General features: G+C 36.7%; 1 protein-coding gene across 3 annotated transcripts in view; it reads right to left on the bottom strand.

The window, feature by feature from the left end:
• Window positions 1-15,619, bottom strand: part of LOC103991571 (uncharacterized) — a 35,948-nt gene extending 20,329 nt beyond the window's left edge. The window contains exons 1-6 of one of the 3 annotated variants that reach the window (XM_009411066.3): window positions 15,331-15,619; window positions 13,693-13,942; window positions 11,384-13,603; window positions 8,484-8,559; window positions 991-1,113; window positions 75-324 (exon numbers count right to left, since the gene is read on the bottom strand). In XM_009411066.3, coding sequence (XP_009409341.2) covers window positions 75-324; window positions 991-1,113; window positions 8,484-8,559; window positions 11,384-13,603; window positions 13,693-13,870 — 2,847 coding nt within the window. In that variant the 5' untranslated portion in view covers window positions 13,871-13,942; window positions 15,331-15,619. The remainder of the gene's footprint in view (window positions 1-74; window positions 325-990; window positions 1,114-8,483; window positions 8,560-11,383; window positions 13,604-13,692; window positions 13,943-15,330) is intronic. The other 2 variants (XM_065158233.1, XM_065158234.1) reach the window with 2 other exon arrangements.
• Window positions 15,620-16,046: the final 427 nt, after the last annotated feature.

The following is a 16,046-nucleotide window of genomic DNA, read 5'->3' as shown; positions in this document are numbered from 1 at the left end:
TCAAAATCACTACAAAGAAAATCGAAAAGAGCACATCTTACACCCAAATTCACTGGTAAAATTAAGCATCATACCACTTTCCCTGGTCTTCTGATCTTTGGAATCAGTCGACTCTGTAATTCTCTTATAACCTCCAAATAGAATGCCATCTCATAAAGCCTTGTCAAATTGCCAACATCATCTATTTTTTGCATTTTCAATTTCGTCTGCAGCTGAGATATTCCAGATTCTTTTCCAAGATCAAGCATGAAATCCTTCTTTAGAGTCAAAAGACCATATCGTTGAATCACTTTAATTGCAAAGCGAGCAGCAAGAGCCAGCAACCTGTAACAGTGCTAAGTCATTGATGAATTGAAAAGGTAGAAAAAAATTGAGGGAATTGCCAAGCAGATTTAGCAACTGTTCTCACCACCATACACCCTGCAAAAACTAGTGTTTTAAAGACCAGTAAAGAACATAGACTAATAGTATTACAAGAAGCTACCCACAAGGGCTAAAAAAATATTATGATAAGAATTTTTTATGATATTTTTAATCAACATTATGCCAATAAACATTTTTGTATAAGACTTGTCAACCATCTTTAGTCAAACAAAATAAAAGAATTGTACAATCCACCTCAAGCCATCAAGAAAGTAAAATATAAAGAAATCATTGGTGGACGAGTCTTGTAACATTCTTAATTGGAAAAAATGCTAAAGAATCTGGATGAACCAGATTCCAGTGGACAACTCTTCCCTTTTGAGAACAAACTAGCAAACGTTGAATCCATATCCTACAGTAGAATCTAGTTCCATCCTCCTACAGTATAATCTAATTCCATCCAACTGTTTCTGAAGGAACAAATGCAAGATAGACATAGCCAAAAAAATTAAGAACAAATTCACTGACAGAAAGCATAAAATAAACATGACAAACTGATGTATCAATCATAAAACACCAAGCTTTCTGAAAAGAAACAACTGCATTGATATAGAAAAGAAAGCATACCTCGATACTAAAGCTAGATCAGTATCCCTACCAACACTACTACATATCTGGTGAACAGAAACAAACAGCAACTGCAAGATTCCTTCTTCTGCCAGATTAACATCCATGAGCATATCCAAAGATCTGCAAATTAAATATAGACCCAGGTTCAAGAAAGCTGAATAACAATGATACCATCGCAATTTTGTCCATGCTCTAGAATCTGAGACATTCAGGTTCAACTAAGCATAATTTACCACAAACCATCAGCATAAACTATCTAATGCCATGATTGTAAGTGTGACACTGCATGTGGCACCTGAAATTTGGAATGTTCTAATACAACTTACAGGTTCTTTTTTTTTAGCAAAGCATAAAGAAAAAACATAACACTCCAGTTTAGTCACACATTGGAAATAGCAGGGGGTTTAATATGATTTAAAAGGTTAGATGGATCTAATATCATAAACTTGGGCTTAAACATTTTGACACTAGTAGTTCAGGCTTATCAAGGTAATGTGTTGGCTGTTCCATCATGACATATCATGATAAATGATATTAGACCAGACCTTGCATTTGGCATGATGATATTTATAAGTAGGAAAAGACTACCCATGGATGGGTTGTTGGGACATCTAAACATGAAGCCACCACTAAGCTGGGAGTTTGATTTTGGAATTTGGCAAAGACATCAAGCCATAAATGGGACAGATTGTGACACCCATTTTAGTCCGAGAGTGAGATGATTGCCATTATTAGTTTAAGCAGTTCAGGACTACCGGTCTAGGCTCATTAAGTTAGCGGGTAAGTTATTGGACCAGGTTTAGACAAAGATATGTTTGCTAAGAAGTATCAGAACAGAAGTTGATCTTAACAATTTGACATAAAAGGTTATACTCATAAAAAAGATAAGCTAATAAGGAAAAATAGCATCACAAGATATAAAATTCACTGATACATAAATAAATTGAGGAAGTTAATTTCCCTTGAAATATTATAAAAACTCAAGAAGAAACTACAAGGATTACTTCAGCTACTGTATTGCCAAAGAAACAAAGTCATCAACCATTGAATGAGTAGGAGCAATAGCATTAACCATAGCCTACAACAGAAACTCTAAAATGAAGCTATAATCCTAAGGGAAAACATCAATATTATACAATACAATTATAACCATAGTTATAGGTTCAGTGCTTAGGATATGACAACAAATTGAAGTTCACACTTCACACTTTAGAGGGGAGAAGGAAAAAAAAAGAAGATAACATGTGGGAAAGGTTTGGAAAAGCTTACTACTAAAAGCCTACAACAGAAACAATAACAGGAAGCTAAAATCTTAAGGAAAAGCATCTATATAATAGACAATAAAGTTATAAGCATAGTTATAAGTTCAGCATTTAGGATTAGGCAATGAATTTAACTTTGCATTTCACAAATTAGAGGTGGCAAAAATAATAATAAACATGTGGGAAAGATTTTCAGAAGTTTAAAAAACAGTAAGTACCCACAAAATGAATAAAATGTGTGTCAAATTAAAAACACCCTAAACACCCATAGTAAAGATATCAAACGAAGAAAAGCAATGCCTTTAAACTTGAATTATAAAATAAAAGTGACAATATCTTTTTTAGCATTACATAAACTGCACCCAAATAGATGAGTGAATCAAGGAGATATCCCAAACATTAAACAAGCAAGACATGGAAAATGAAGGGAATGAAGGAAAAAAGATGATAAAGTAAAAGCCAAAAGGGAGAATATCACTAACACCAACAGAGGGAAGTAAGTAGAACTGTAAGCAGAATCTACAAATTCTTGGAACAACAATTTAGTCAATATAGTGGCCATATCACTAACACCATCAGACTTAATTGGACCTGAGTCAATCAAGTCAACATCTAGCTGACTTCACAACATAGAATCCAGCATGTAATTTCCAACCTCGAGATGCATGGTCAGGGTTTTATTCCAATAAAAACAATAGATGGACATTTTTGGAAGGATTTGGAGATGGGTTTCAACATAAACAATGACAACTACGGTATGTACCGGTCTGATAGGCTACCGGTACGCGGACCGCCCGCTACCGGGCGGTACGCCCCAAAAACCCCCGTATCAGATGATACGGGGCAATATCGAGCGGTAACGATCGAAATTTCGACCGTTACCTCCCGGCACCACTCGGTACCGCCCGATACCACTCGGTAACGATCGATTTTGACCGTTACCATCCAGTACCACTCGGTAACGGTCGAACCGCACTGTAGCATCAGTGCTACAGTGCTCCAACGGTCAATTCCCTTTTCTCCTCCTATTTAAACCATTCTTCTCTCCCCTATTTCATTATATTCTCTTAAACTCTCTCTCAAACTTTTTTTTTCTCTCCTAAACTCTATAAAACAACGATTTGTGAATTAATCAAGGCTAATTTGGGAAGATTAAGAGGAAGAACTTTCTAATCAAGAGGTATGTATTCGTTTTCTTTAATTAGAGAGTAATTAAGATATTTAAGATTATGATTAGTGTGTTTCATCATGAATAATATTTATGATAGTAAAATAAGTTTAATTAAGTTTTATTAAAGTTATTTAATACTGCGATTAGTTATTTTAATAATGATTTAATCAAAATTTGTTCGATTTTATATCAATTCAATGTCTTTAATACCTATTAGAGTATTTGCCATGTTTATAGTGGTGAAAGAGAAGTAATTAGTAAAAAATTAGCTATATTAATCGTATAATTAGTGTAGATAAATGATGATTTTATCATAATTTGAATCATATTAGATTAAAATTACATATTTAATGTTTCTTTTATGTGTTTAACATATATATGATGGTAAAATAAGTTTAATTATGTTTTATTAAAGTTATTTAATACTGTGATTAGTCATTTTAATGATGATTTAATCGAAATTTATTCGATTTTATGTCAATCCAATATCTTTAATACCTATTAGGGTGTTTGTCATGTTTATAATGTTGAAAGAGAAGTAATTGTTTGATTTTATATAAATTTAATGTCTTTAATACCTATTAAGGTATTTGTCATGTTTATAGTGGTGAAAGAGAAGTAATTAGTGAAAAATAGCTATATTAATCATATAATTAGTATAGATAAATGATGATTTTATTATAATTTGAATCATATTGGATTAAAATTACATATTTAATGTTTCTTTTATGTGTTTAACATATATATGATGGTAAAATAAGTTTAATTATTTTTTATTAAAATTATTTAATACTGTGATTAGTCATTTTAATGATGATTTAATCGAAATTTATTCGATTTTATGTCAATCCAATATCTTTAATACCTATTAGGATGTTTGTCATGTTTATAACGTTGAAAGAGAAGTGATTAGTGAAAAATTAACTATATTAATCACGTAATTAATGTATCTAATGATTTTAATACTTCTTTTATGCATGTAACATATTTATGATGATAAAATATGATTAGTTATGTTTTAATAAAATGACTTAATATTGCGATTAGTAATTTATGATCGATATTTGATCAATTTAATATGTTTATACTTTATAATTTATTTGATTTAAATTTGGTAGGATCATGGCTCCAAAAAAACAGCCACATGATGATTCATGCGTTCATGCCCGAAAGCTAGATGGAAACCGTCATCATTGGCAATGTATTTATTGTGACTACATTGATAAGGGTAGAGGAATAACTCGAGTGAAAATGCATTTGACAGGTGGGTATCTTGATGTTGCAAAATGCAAGAACATTCCAACGGAGATCAGTAAATTATTTCAAAGCAAGCTTAAACAAGCAAAGGAAGATACATTAAAAAAGAAGACAAGAGTTAAGGAAGAATATCATAGGGCTACACAGGAACCAGTTTATGATCAGTATGAGGGTTACAACGATGAAGTCGACCCGGATCTCACAGCTGGGATTCGTGCATCATTGGAGCATAAGTATACGATCGATGAAGCAATGCGACATCGACGACCTGACTCACAATTGGAGCATGGCAGTGGTAGTGGAATCCAGAGGTCAACCAGCATGAGGCAACCAACTACTCCTTCTCAGTTAGGCCGAACTAGTAACATGAGGTATGGTGGACTTCGTGGTTTTATGAGAGGTCTTGGCAGGAGGTCTGCACCAGATATTGTTGATATTGATTCGCAAGCCTATCCCCCACAAACAACGAAACAGACACGGATTGACGATGCATACACAAAAGAAAAAAAAATGGGATATTGGGAAGGCAATCTCAAAATGGTTCAACTTTCATAAGATTCCAGCCAACACAGCCCAAGGTCCATATTATCATAGCATGATCTCTTCTATTCAAAAGTCTGGCACGGGGATCCAACCTCCAACACCGAAAGAGATTTACGGTGTATACTTAGATGAGGAGGTAGCAAAACTAAAGGATTGGATCAAATCCTTCAAGAGGCAATGGGACGAATATGGGGTGACATTGATGTGTGACAATTGGACAGGACCAACAAGAATGAGTATCATCAACTTTCTTGTTTATTGTAATAGAAGAGTGGTGTTTCATAAGTCCGTTAATGCTACTGAAAAGATCCAAGATGCAAACTACATTGAGAGCTTGATGGACACTATGGTAGAGGAGATTGGACCACAGTATGTTGTCCAAATAATAACCGACAATGGAGCGAATTTCAAAAAGGCTAGTTTGCAATTGATGGAAAAAAGAAAAACTTTGTTTTGGACTCTATGTGCAGCTCATTGCATAGATCTAATGCTGAAGGATATTGGTGAGTTGAATTCGGTCAAGAAATGTGTAGCTCGAGCACAATCAATTACAAAGTTTATATATAATCATCATTGGGTCCACGCATTAATGCAAAAGTATGTAAACGGTGAGATACTTCGACCTGAAATTACTCGATTTGCTACCAATTTTATTGCATTAAAGTCATTACAGTAAAAAAGGCATGGCTTGAAGGCAATGGCTAGCTCACAAGAGTGGTCTGAATCAAGATATTCGAAATTGAGCGATGGAAAGAAGATAGAAAAAGCCATTCTTTCCTCTAGATTTTGGGAGACTATAGCAGAAATCATAAAAGATGTAGAACCACTTTATATTGTCCTCCGTAAGGTCGATATGGACAAACGTCCACAGATGCCGTATCTTAAATATATGCTGATTTCAATAAGAGAGGAGGTCAGGAAAGCATTCAAAGATGATTTTAAAGCCGACCAATACGTACAAATCATTGATCGTCGGACCAAAGTTCATATGGATCAAGATATCCATAATGCAGATAAATTCATATTCAGAATAATTTAATTTATTATTATTTAGATAATAAAAAATCATACTAACAAAATTATGTTTTGCAGCGTATTATCTAAACCCGACAATTCAATATCGATATGCTCTCAGAACGCAAAATAATTTCCTAACGACACTACGAGATGTTATATATCGGCTCTTGCCAAACATAACCAAGGCAACCGATGCTCTTATGGAGGGTTGATTATTTCGAGAAACAGTTGGTTCATTCTCCGACGTTGTAGCTGTATCGTGTCGTTACACTATGGATCCTGGTAAGGAAAAGTTATGCATATTGATTATCAATTATATTTAATGTTAATTATTTGTTATGCTAATAAAATCTTATTTATATCTTTTTGCAGTCGAGTGGTGGCTACAATTTAAAGGCGATGCACCACATTTAAGGAAGATTGTCGTTCGTGTACTTTCATAGCCAACATCTAGTGGTTGCAAACGTAATTGGTCAACATTTGCATTGATTCATACGAAGGTCCGCAACAGACTCTCCTACAGACGGTTAGAGAAACTAGTATATGTCCATTATAACATACAGCTAAAATTGCGATGTGCTGAGTTGGATAAGGAGTCAGAGGAATCAGATATTGATCCCATTGACCTCCAATTCTACAACGAAGATTCAGAGCCAATGTTAGATTGGGTTGAAGCAGTAGAGAACCAAGAGGATCCTCTACTTGATGAGGTGGGAGATCCTCAGCATCCTTCACGTTTTATCACCGAGGCAATGGAAGAAGAAGAAGCACAACCCCAACAGGTGAAAAATCTCCCTCGATTACAACATGGTAGGAGTCAAACTGCTCGAGGAACTACCGACACCCAACGGTCACACTCGTCCGCCCAACGTGCAAAGGCAAAGGGGAAGGCAATAGCATCATTTGCATCGTTGGAAAGAATCGAGTCGGACGACGAGACACCTTCACAATCACATTCTCTTTCTCGCTCGGTCCAGAGACATGACAACAACACAGACAGCAGTGCCTCGACAAATGATGGCGGTGATGCCGGGCAGTCGTTGGTCTCGTCTACACAACTTGAGAGTGGTGAATGGACTGAGGAGCAATATTTTACACATGCCACTCAAGATTCAGATCATGGAACTCGACAAGGTACTGGTCAAGTTTATGTGCGGAAGGGGAAGGGGAAGGGGAAGGCAATGGATGAATATGAACAAATGCGACAGATCATACATGATATAGACACAGAAAGAGGCTCATCGTATTATGGATAATTATACGGGCAACAACAGTATGGTGATAGTTGGTCATCCTTCTCTGAGCAACAGCATGATATAGAACAGCACCAATATATGCCTCAAGAGCTACCTCGAACAAATATGATTCATGACGATTAGTCTACGATCAGCACCACATTGATGCATCAATGGCACACGGTGTACCAATACACTATGTCATGGGATCAATTTCATGATTGGGTCCAACAAACATATTATATTGATATGTATCGGATCGAGGACCCCGATGCACCACCCATGGAGGCCCGTCGTTCGTTTTGGTGGTAAAATCAACAATCAGATATATCTAGATATGTTATAATTTAATTCATTTGAATTTTAGAGTTTATATTATAACAAAATAGTCTAACAATTCAACTAATTTTTCTGTAGATATTTCAATCTATAACGGGTTGAAATACGAACCTCGAACAAGACTACCTCAAAGCCCGAAAAAAATATATGATACTATTTTTACCTAATTTACATTGATTTTGCTAAACTTATACTATTACTATATTTATTTATAACTTGAAAACCCTATCCTAACTCTTTTTTTTAATTTTCAGGTATTTTCCGAGGGTTAAATCGGTGAAATCAGGTGTACCGCTCGATACACCGTACCGTACCATACCGAGCCCGGGTCGAAACGCCAGTACGGTACGGTACGACGAATCTTGGATAAGACATTATATTTTTATGTTATTCTTGGGCTGATTTTTGTAGTTAAATTTAGTAGTTAGTAGCTATTGCAGGTAATCTTTGCGATTAGCAGAGGTTGATTTAATAAAAACCTATAAATGAACGGTATAAAAAACCAAGGCAATTGAAAATGATTGCCACTCATAAATCTACACAATATTTTTTTAGTTTGAAAATCCCTCAAATTTTGCATTTCAACTTAAAATCTTAGATCCCAACAGAACCAATTTAACTTTTATTTTATGCCAAAGAAAATAATATGCAAGAAAAGAATCTTACTGTTCTATTACATCAGATCTGAAGTACTGTAGTGCCAACTGCATCTGGCGTAAACGAACGATTCCAAGGTCCCATCCTGTCATAAAATTGTCTATAATTATCAAGATTATCAAGACATTTATAAGCATAGAATAATAACAAAGGCAAGATACATACATACATACATACATACATACATATATATATATATATATATATACATATATATATATATATATATATACATATATATATATATATACATATATATATATATATATGGAGAATATACAGTGAGCAGAAATCATATTTATACCAAAGTTAAAAAGTTAAAACCTAAATGAAACTAAATGGAAGCGAGGTGGGATTATGTTGGCTTATATAGCATGATGAGTCTATGACCATTCGCTTGTGCTTAAGTGATTCAATCAAGCTAAAATGTAACAAAAATGTTATCAAAGTGGTTCTAGTGGCAGGCACTTCGAGGGTCTTGAGTAGAAAAGACTAATGTGGATGGGATTAGAGATGGAGCCACCCATTAGGATGGGCCTCACAAGCCATTTACCAGGGTATGCACTGCCCATGGATCATGACATGGACATCAGGCTTTGATTGGGGAAATTCTAACATCCCAAATAGTCCCACAACCTTGAGTGGGGGAAATTGTGACATCCCAAACAGTCCCACAACAGAAGTGGGGAAATTGTTGGCTTATAAGGTTACATGGATCTATTACTGTTTTCCACGACTTACACATTTTGAGCATGTGGTTCTAAGCTCTTCAAGTTGTTGGGAAATTAATAATATAATACTCTCCAAAAATGACTAAATTGAGTCAATGATAATTAAAGCAAAAAAAGGGAGAAAATATGGAATTTGAGCCTGACTAAAGATTTTTTTCTAAAGCCTGAGTATTATACTGTAGCACTATAGTATTATACTGAGTATTATACTGTAGCACTATAGTATTATACTGAGAAAATATGGAATTTGAGCCTGAGTATTATACTGTAGCACTATAGTAGTGCTACAGTAAATATTGTAGCGGTATGAGGCGATCCGCATACCAGTAACCCGTCGGACAGGTACGTACCGCCCGGTACGGACGGTACGCTTCAGTATGGCAGACCTTGGTTCAAACAAGATTCTTAATTTCGTACTGTAACGATATTTCGAGCTTTGCTTGATACGATACAGTACGGGCATACCGAGTGATACGCCAGGGTGTCCCGCTCGGTACATATACATATATACATATATACATATATATATATATATATATATATATATATATATATATATATATATATATAAGAAAAAGGAGGCGTACGCTGCCTCAGCAACGTCGCCTACTTTTCTTCTCATCTGTGGCGTTCGGCGAAGACGTCAAAGGCCGCAAACGTCTCCAAAGAACGTGGTGAAGAATAAGTCGAGTCACCGCCTCTCCATTACCTCTTGGATCGGGGTCGTTGAGGGAGGGAGGCGTCGGATCGGGAAGCATCGAGGTTCTCCCGATTCTCCCTCTTCTTCAAGTACCTTCTCCCTCAACGCTTCTTCTTCCCTCGCCGCAACCAGGCTGATACCGCCCGATAGCGGATGGCGACGATCGAAATCGATCGTTACCGACCTGTTTCAAGCGATAACAATCGATACGGGGCTAGATCAACGGTACCGCCCGGTAGTGAGCGGTCCATGTATCGGTATGTACCGCCCGCATTCGAAATTAAAATCCTTGGGTTCAAAATCAAAACACTTAAATGTGGCACTTGGGGTGTGGCACTTGGGGTAAATGCAAGTATTATTTTTGTCTCCTCTTCCCTCTCTATTTTATCTTCCATATTATCATATCCTAGAAAAAAAAGCATATTATATTTGCCCTAATAGCCCCTACATTTTCATATCCTAAACCACCAAAGCTTTAGATTTAGTGATAACTTGATATTCACCACCTATCACAATAAGTTTGCTGTACATATAATAATAACCATTCATTTCACTGGTAGTGAAACATGGAAATAGAATCATTATCCCCATATATCAAATGCAAAGTTGCCACAAATACTAAAGACATCCTTTGCCAGGATAATACTTTAGGTAGAAACTAACTTGGCCTTCCTTAGCACCAATGCAGTAAGTTCTTGTAGATTTTTGCATTGCTGCCCTACATGTCTTGTTAACATGGCATTTGGTGCAAAGAGATTTTACATTTCGTATTAAAATCAGTTAATCAATACAGACTGTTAATGAAGACATGCAGACTGTTTACTATCAGACAATCCCAAGATGCTAAACCAAAATGAACCAGTATTTCTCGTTGGAAAAGTGAAGAATAAAGTTTCAAGTTAACGGGCCTATCTCTTATACACTACAGAAACAATCCATTTACAGCAAGAAGAGACTCATAGAAACAAATACGCCATCAAAGAGAATATCAGCTAATGCATTTTGTTTATGCTAGCACCTGATGATGTAAAAGAATAGCACTCATCAGACCAGACCAAATATTTCATATACCTATAACAACTTGCCAAAAAATTTAGGTAGGGTAGGCTTATGAAGTAAAGAAAAGCAATGACAAACTTCCCATAGTAGCTTATAAAGAGATGAATTTTCATTTTATAACTTCAAGCTTGATATAAACAACCTGTAAGAGAGAGTATAACGAATCATCAAATTCGTTTGTAAGTACTTCTTAATAAACATCTGTCTAACTGGCTCCAACATACCATTGTTGATTAAGGTCAGTTATACTATACAGCCTATAACAAGTCCAATGCAATATTTCAGCATGCATAAACTGGATAGAAAGCATCACATTAAGATTCTTGATTTATATAAAACAAAAGAAAGCAAAGTTTGAAGATTAAAAGATTCTATTAGGAAGCAGAACAATAGAGTATGTAGCATGTAAATGTATTTACCATTCTCCAAACAGACATGCTCAGCCTCTTTAGACCCTTCAAATATAAGAATTCTATCTACCACCTCCATTTGCCAAGGCCTCCACTGCTCGTCAGGTTTGTGTATCGTCAACATGTTCTCAATATCAAAGTCACTGCTCACAACAGCATCTGGGTTCCAATATCTAATTGATTTTACTGGGAACACAGCAGATGAAATTGAAATTGATGGGAGAACAACAGAGAGGCCATGCTGGGTAATTAGATACAAAAATCCTTGAAAAAAGCAGCCAAGAGATTCTCCAATAAAAAAGGAATCTCTCGTAGCAGAAGAGTGTGTTTTCAACCGCCCACATGTATACAAATCTCCTTCATCAAGAGCTTTCCGTTTCACATGTAAGTCGGTATGAACAATTTTGTAGCCTTGCCGTTCCTTCAAATTGCAACATTTGACAAGCCTTGTGATTCCAAAGGGTGAAAAGCAAATACAATCATCATTATTGAATCTGTCTAAAGGCATAAATATTCTTCGCATGGGAGCAGATTTTCTGGATTCACAGTCGGAAATTCTCTGACAATTTATCTGTGAAGCAGTATTGAAACCACTTGCTGTTTGGTCTTCTATACGCCAAAAATGATTTTTCAATCTTTTCATTTGTTTAGTACCATTCATGTGCTTTGAAATTGGAAAATCTTGACCGGACATATCTAAATCAACTAACTCTTGGCCACTAGATAGACCACCAAATGACTGTTGACTACCTATACAACTACCAGCAACCTTCCAACCCGCCAGGATACCAAGATCAAAATGCTCAAAATGGGGCATGAATTTGTTGGCTTCATGATGCTTTTCTGAGATATAGTCACCAGCATAAAGTAAATAGACTACCCCATGTTCATTGATTATAGCTAGGTGCAAAGAATGTGAAGCCACCACCAACTTTTTGAAAATACAGTGATTTTTAGCATCCCCAGCACCTTGATCAACATCATCGAAATCAGACTCTTCATTAGATGCATATCTGCTCAAAGGCATTCCGGAGTCCACTTCACAGCTCCGCAAGGTGTCAAACTGTGCAACAAGCATACCAGTATTTGCAACCCAAATATTGACCAACCCAGAGGTGTTAAGGCAAACAAGAAAGTTGGCTGAAAACTGAATGTCAGCCCATGGTGGACTTGGACCTGAACCAGGATACGAGTCCTCAAGGTCCACTGAACAAACCCACTGTATACCCCAGTGGTGTAGCTTAATAACCACCACTATTGTGTTCATTGAATCTTTAAGGCAATTTTCCTGACTGATAATAGAAGTGTCAGCAGAAAAAGTCAATGCCAAACCAATGAAATGATGTGAGGTGCTGAAGAACACTCTTGAGGATTTGTATGAGAGACCTCTAAGTTCACTTTTGGACTGGAAGCTACTTGAAACCTTGGATATGGATTCATTAGTCACAAGCCCGTCTGCAGTTCCAACACTATGGGTCTCCTCTTGGGTAAGAGGACTGGCATAAGAAAGAAATGCTAAAGTGCTATCGTATATACTGAAAGATACAACATTTGCTGAATGAGGGAATGAAGCTTGTGCAGGGAACAATCCCAAGTACTTGCCATCAGAAACACTTGTCTCCAGTTCAGTAAGAAAAGTCCGAAACCAATTCTTGTTTGTGTCATAAGATGAGTTAGCATTCCCTGTTTGATTATGAACGTTTAACCTTTCCGAAGTTCTAGTGTTCTCATCTTTCTCATGCAAATTTCCAAAGCCATGAGAATGCAAGAACTGCTCCTTTGACTGTGAACAATGCGCTGAACCCCACTCCACCCACGTGCCATGAACATCTCCGTCTTCAGGAGATGATTCAATAATATTTGTGTTTTCACTGTGATAACGAAAAGCATGAATAATAATATCATTGTTACCTGAGACTATAAGAAATTCTCTAAAACTAGAATTTCCAAAGCGACTGTATGCATCACCGCAGTGTCCCCAAGCCAATGACTTCACATCAGAAATCACAGGATAATAATCAAACACTGAAGAATTCCCTTTTTGTGCAAAAGTAGAAAACGGAACTACTTCTGTCGGTTCAGTAGTGCATGTGGCATCACAAGATGAGTTTGATGCAACAACCGTTCTTGGTTCTGGAGAACAGAAAGGTAATAAACCGGGTTGTTGAAGAGTTGCAAAAGAAGACTGGCATGAACCATCGCTGCTTATCAACTTGCCTGACTCATTTCCTGAAAATATACAAAAGCATACTTGCTAAGGAGCAAGTACAAGTATGGAGAATGGATGAAGAAAGGTTTGATATGATTTGAGACAATACCAGCAACTAGAGGAAGTAACAAAGCTTCAAGCTTATTAGAAAGCAGCAGCAACAACTCCCTAGATGGTGAAATAAAAGCTTCAGAAAAGTCCGATAACTGAAATTGAAACTTTAAATGACCCCAATTTTGCAACCGTAGTACAGCAGGACCATCTCCAGCTTCATCACAGTAAGACATATTTCTTGCTTGGTCCAAATGTTATAATTATCAATTCAATCAGCAGAGACCCATCTGAAGGCAGACTACGCACTGCAGAAACAAAATGAAAGAGATGAGGACAACCACATGATAGAAATGTAATAACTTGACAAATGTAATGAAAATTCATAATTGTATTTGAATATTAATCACATGGCATCAAGTTATTAAGGCTTCAAGTCGCATAAACCACCAGATAAAAACCAAAAAGAAAATATTACAAATCTCAGCCTTAAGGTATTAAAGTTTGTGCTCCTATCAGTCTCCCTCAAGAACAATAATCAACAACTAATTGTCTCAAATTGTGTCATGTAATCACAGGCTAAATCAAAGTCTATGTCCAGCAACAAACTTATAACAAGAACAAGGAACCTCCCGAAGAGAAGTTCAAAGCCAGTTCCTGGTGGCTCAAAGTTCTACTTATTTTGAAAAAATTTAAATATGAAAAGATATAGTTAGCTTGATAAAATTACTCTAGTCCATGGAAATGAATGTCACTTCATGCAATGCCACTCTCCTAATGAACTAATATTCTCCTTTAAACCAAAAGCAGATTAAAGAAAATCAATGGGAATTGACATTATGGATACCAGTCTATTCACAATACACAGTGTTGCATGTACCCAATTCGTATTTCTGTTCTGTATCTTTAGTTTCCATTTTTTTCCCTTGTTCTACAGAGTAACTTGACAAATGCAACCAAAGATGGCCACGTCAATCCTGAAAAAAAAGTCTCAGTCTGCTAACTCAGTCTGTTAATTCAAGGAACACATGCCAGACCAAATTGCCCATCCTAGGCCATGAATAGGGGTAAAGGAAAGGTCTCCCACAATTTTGGATCAAAATGATTTTATTCTCCATCTACATCACCTCAAGATCAACATGCTGTTCAAACCAATCAAAGAAACCAAAAACGTTCTGCTAGTTCCTGGAAATCAGATGAAATTAAGCCCAATATAAAGAAATAAATGACCACAAAAAGATAATGTCAACCTAAAGATGACAAGAAAAGCCCATAAAATAGTCATAATTTTAAGACTATATTGCAATATTAGGTTCTACACAATCTTTTAGGTTTTCTACGAAGGCAAGCAAGCCCGTGAATACCATAAGTTCGTACAACCTACATAAGTGACAACAAAGATATTGAACAAAGGGACCAAATAAACCTTAAATTGTCTTGACACAACTCCGTAGCTCCTATCACTTCACAAATGAAGCGTCCTACCCACGACCCTTCGCGTCAACAGTGATATGACAAAATACAGCATGCATGGCCAAAAACCAGTTCAATCATATGAAACAGGTAGATAAATCCATATCCAATGGGCTCGCACAAAGTGAGAGCCTATTCGAACATCAATCAACTAATGAAGATAGAATCCTGAGGCGAGAAACCCACTTCCGAATATCAAAATGCATCCAGAATCAATCCCTACCACGATTATTGCCTCCACGTTCTATCTCGGGACGGCTCCGATGAGAATGATAGCGTTAAACCTGGAATCTAAAGAAGATGGGTTGGATCGCGGAGGAAGAACCCTCGAATATGGGAAAGCGTCCAATCCACGACGGCTCGAACGGTCTTTGCAGATAGCGAACCACCCAGTGTCACCGTCGCCACCGTCGAAGGTGGCGGTAATGATCGAGGAGAGACCGTAACGGGCGGTCGAAGTAGAGCGGAGAAGGGGGGTAAGAGGCGTAAGGATCTGTTTAGGAAACCCCCAACGAGGTCTTCGTTATTATTATTGCGTGGGGAAACTACGGGGAGTTCCACCGCAGATAAGCTCTCTGCGGTACAACTTAACCACCGTGCGATGTGAGATATACGGACATAAAAACAAACGATCTTCAGCTTTATGATTCGTGAATTCCTGAAATCCACCGGTCAAGGTAAAACAGCATAACTGCGAGTCTGCCATGCGGGTCTTTTATTGTTCTTCGACTGCGACATTAGAGATGACGATCTTTCGCTTTACGATTCGTGAAGTTCCTGAAATCGACAGATTCCCCCATAACTGCGATGCAGGTCTTTTCTTTTTGCCCTCCGATTGCGATTTATCGCTCGGAGGGCCCCTAATACGCTAAAATCAAATTAATGTTTTAAGCATCAAAAAAAATAATTCGAGATATAGAGTTTTTTTTCCCTTTTCAG

Source organism: Musa acuminata, chromosome BXJ3-7 (genome assembly GCF_036884655.1).
Source record: "Musa acuminata AAA Group cultivar baxijiao chromosome BXJ3-7, Cavendish_Baxijiao_AAA, whole genome shotgun sequence".
Classification (NCBI taxonomy): Eukaryota; Viridiplantae; Streptophyta; class Magnoliopsida; order Zingiberales; family Musaceae; genus Musa; species Musa acuminata.
The sequence above is the reverse complement of the archived record's forward strand: the minus strand, read 5'-3'. Positions and strand labels throughout refer to the sequence as shown.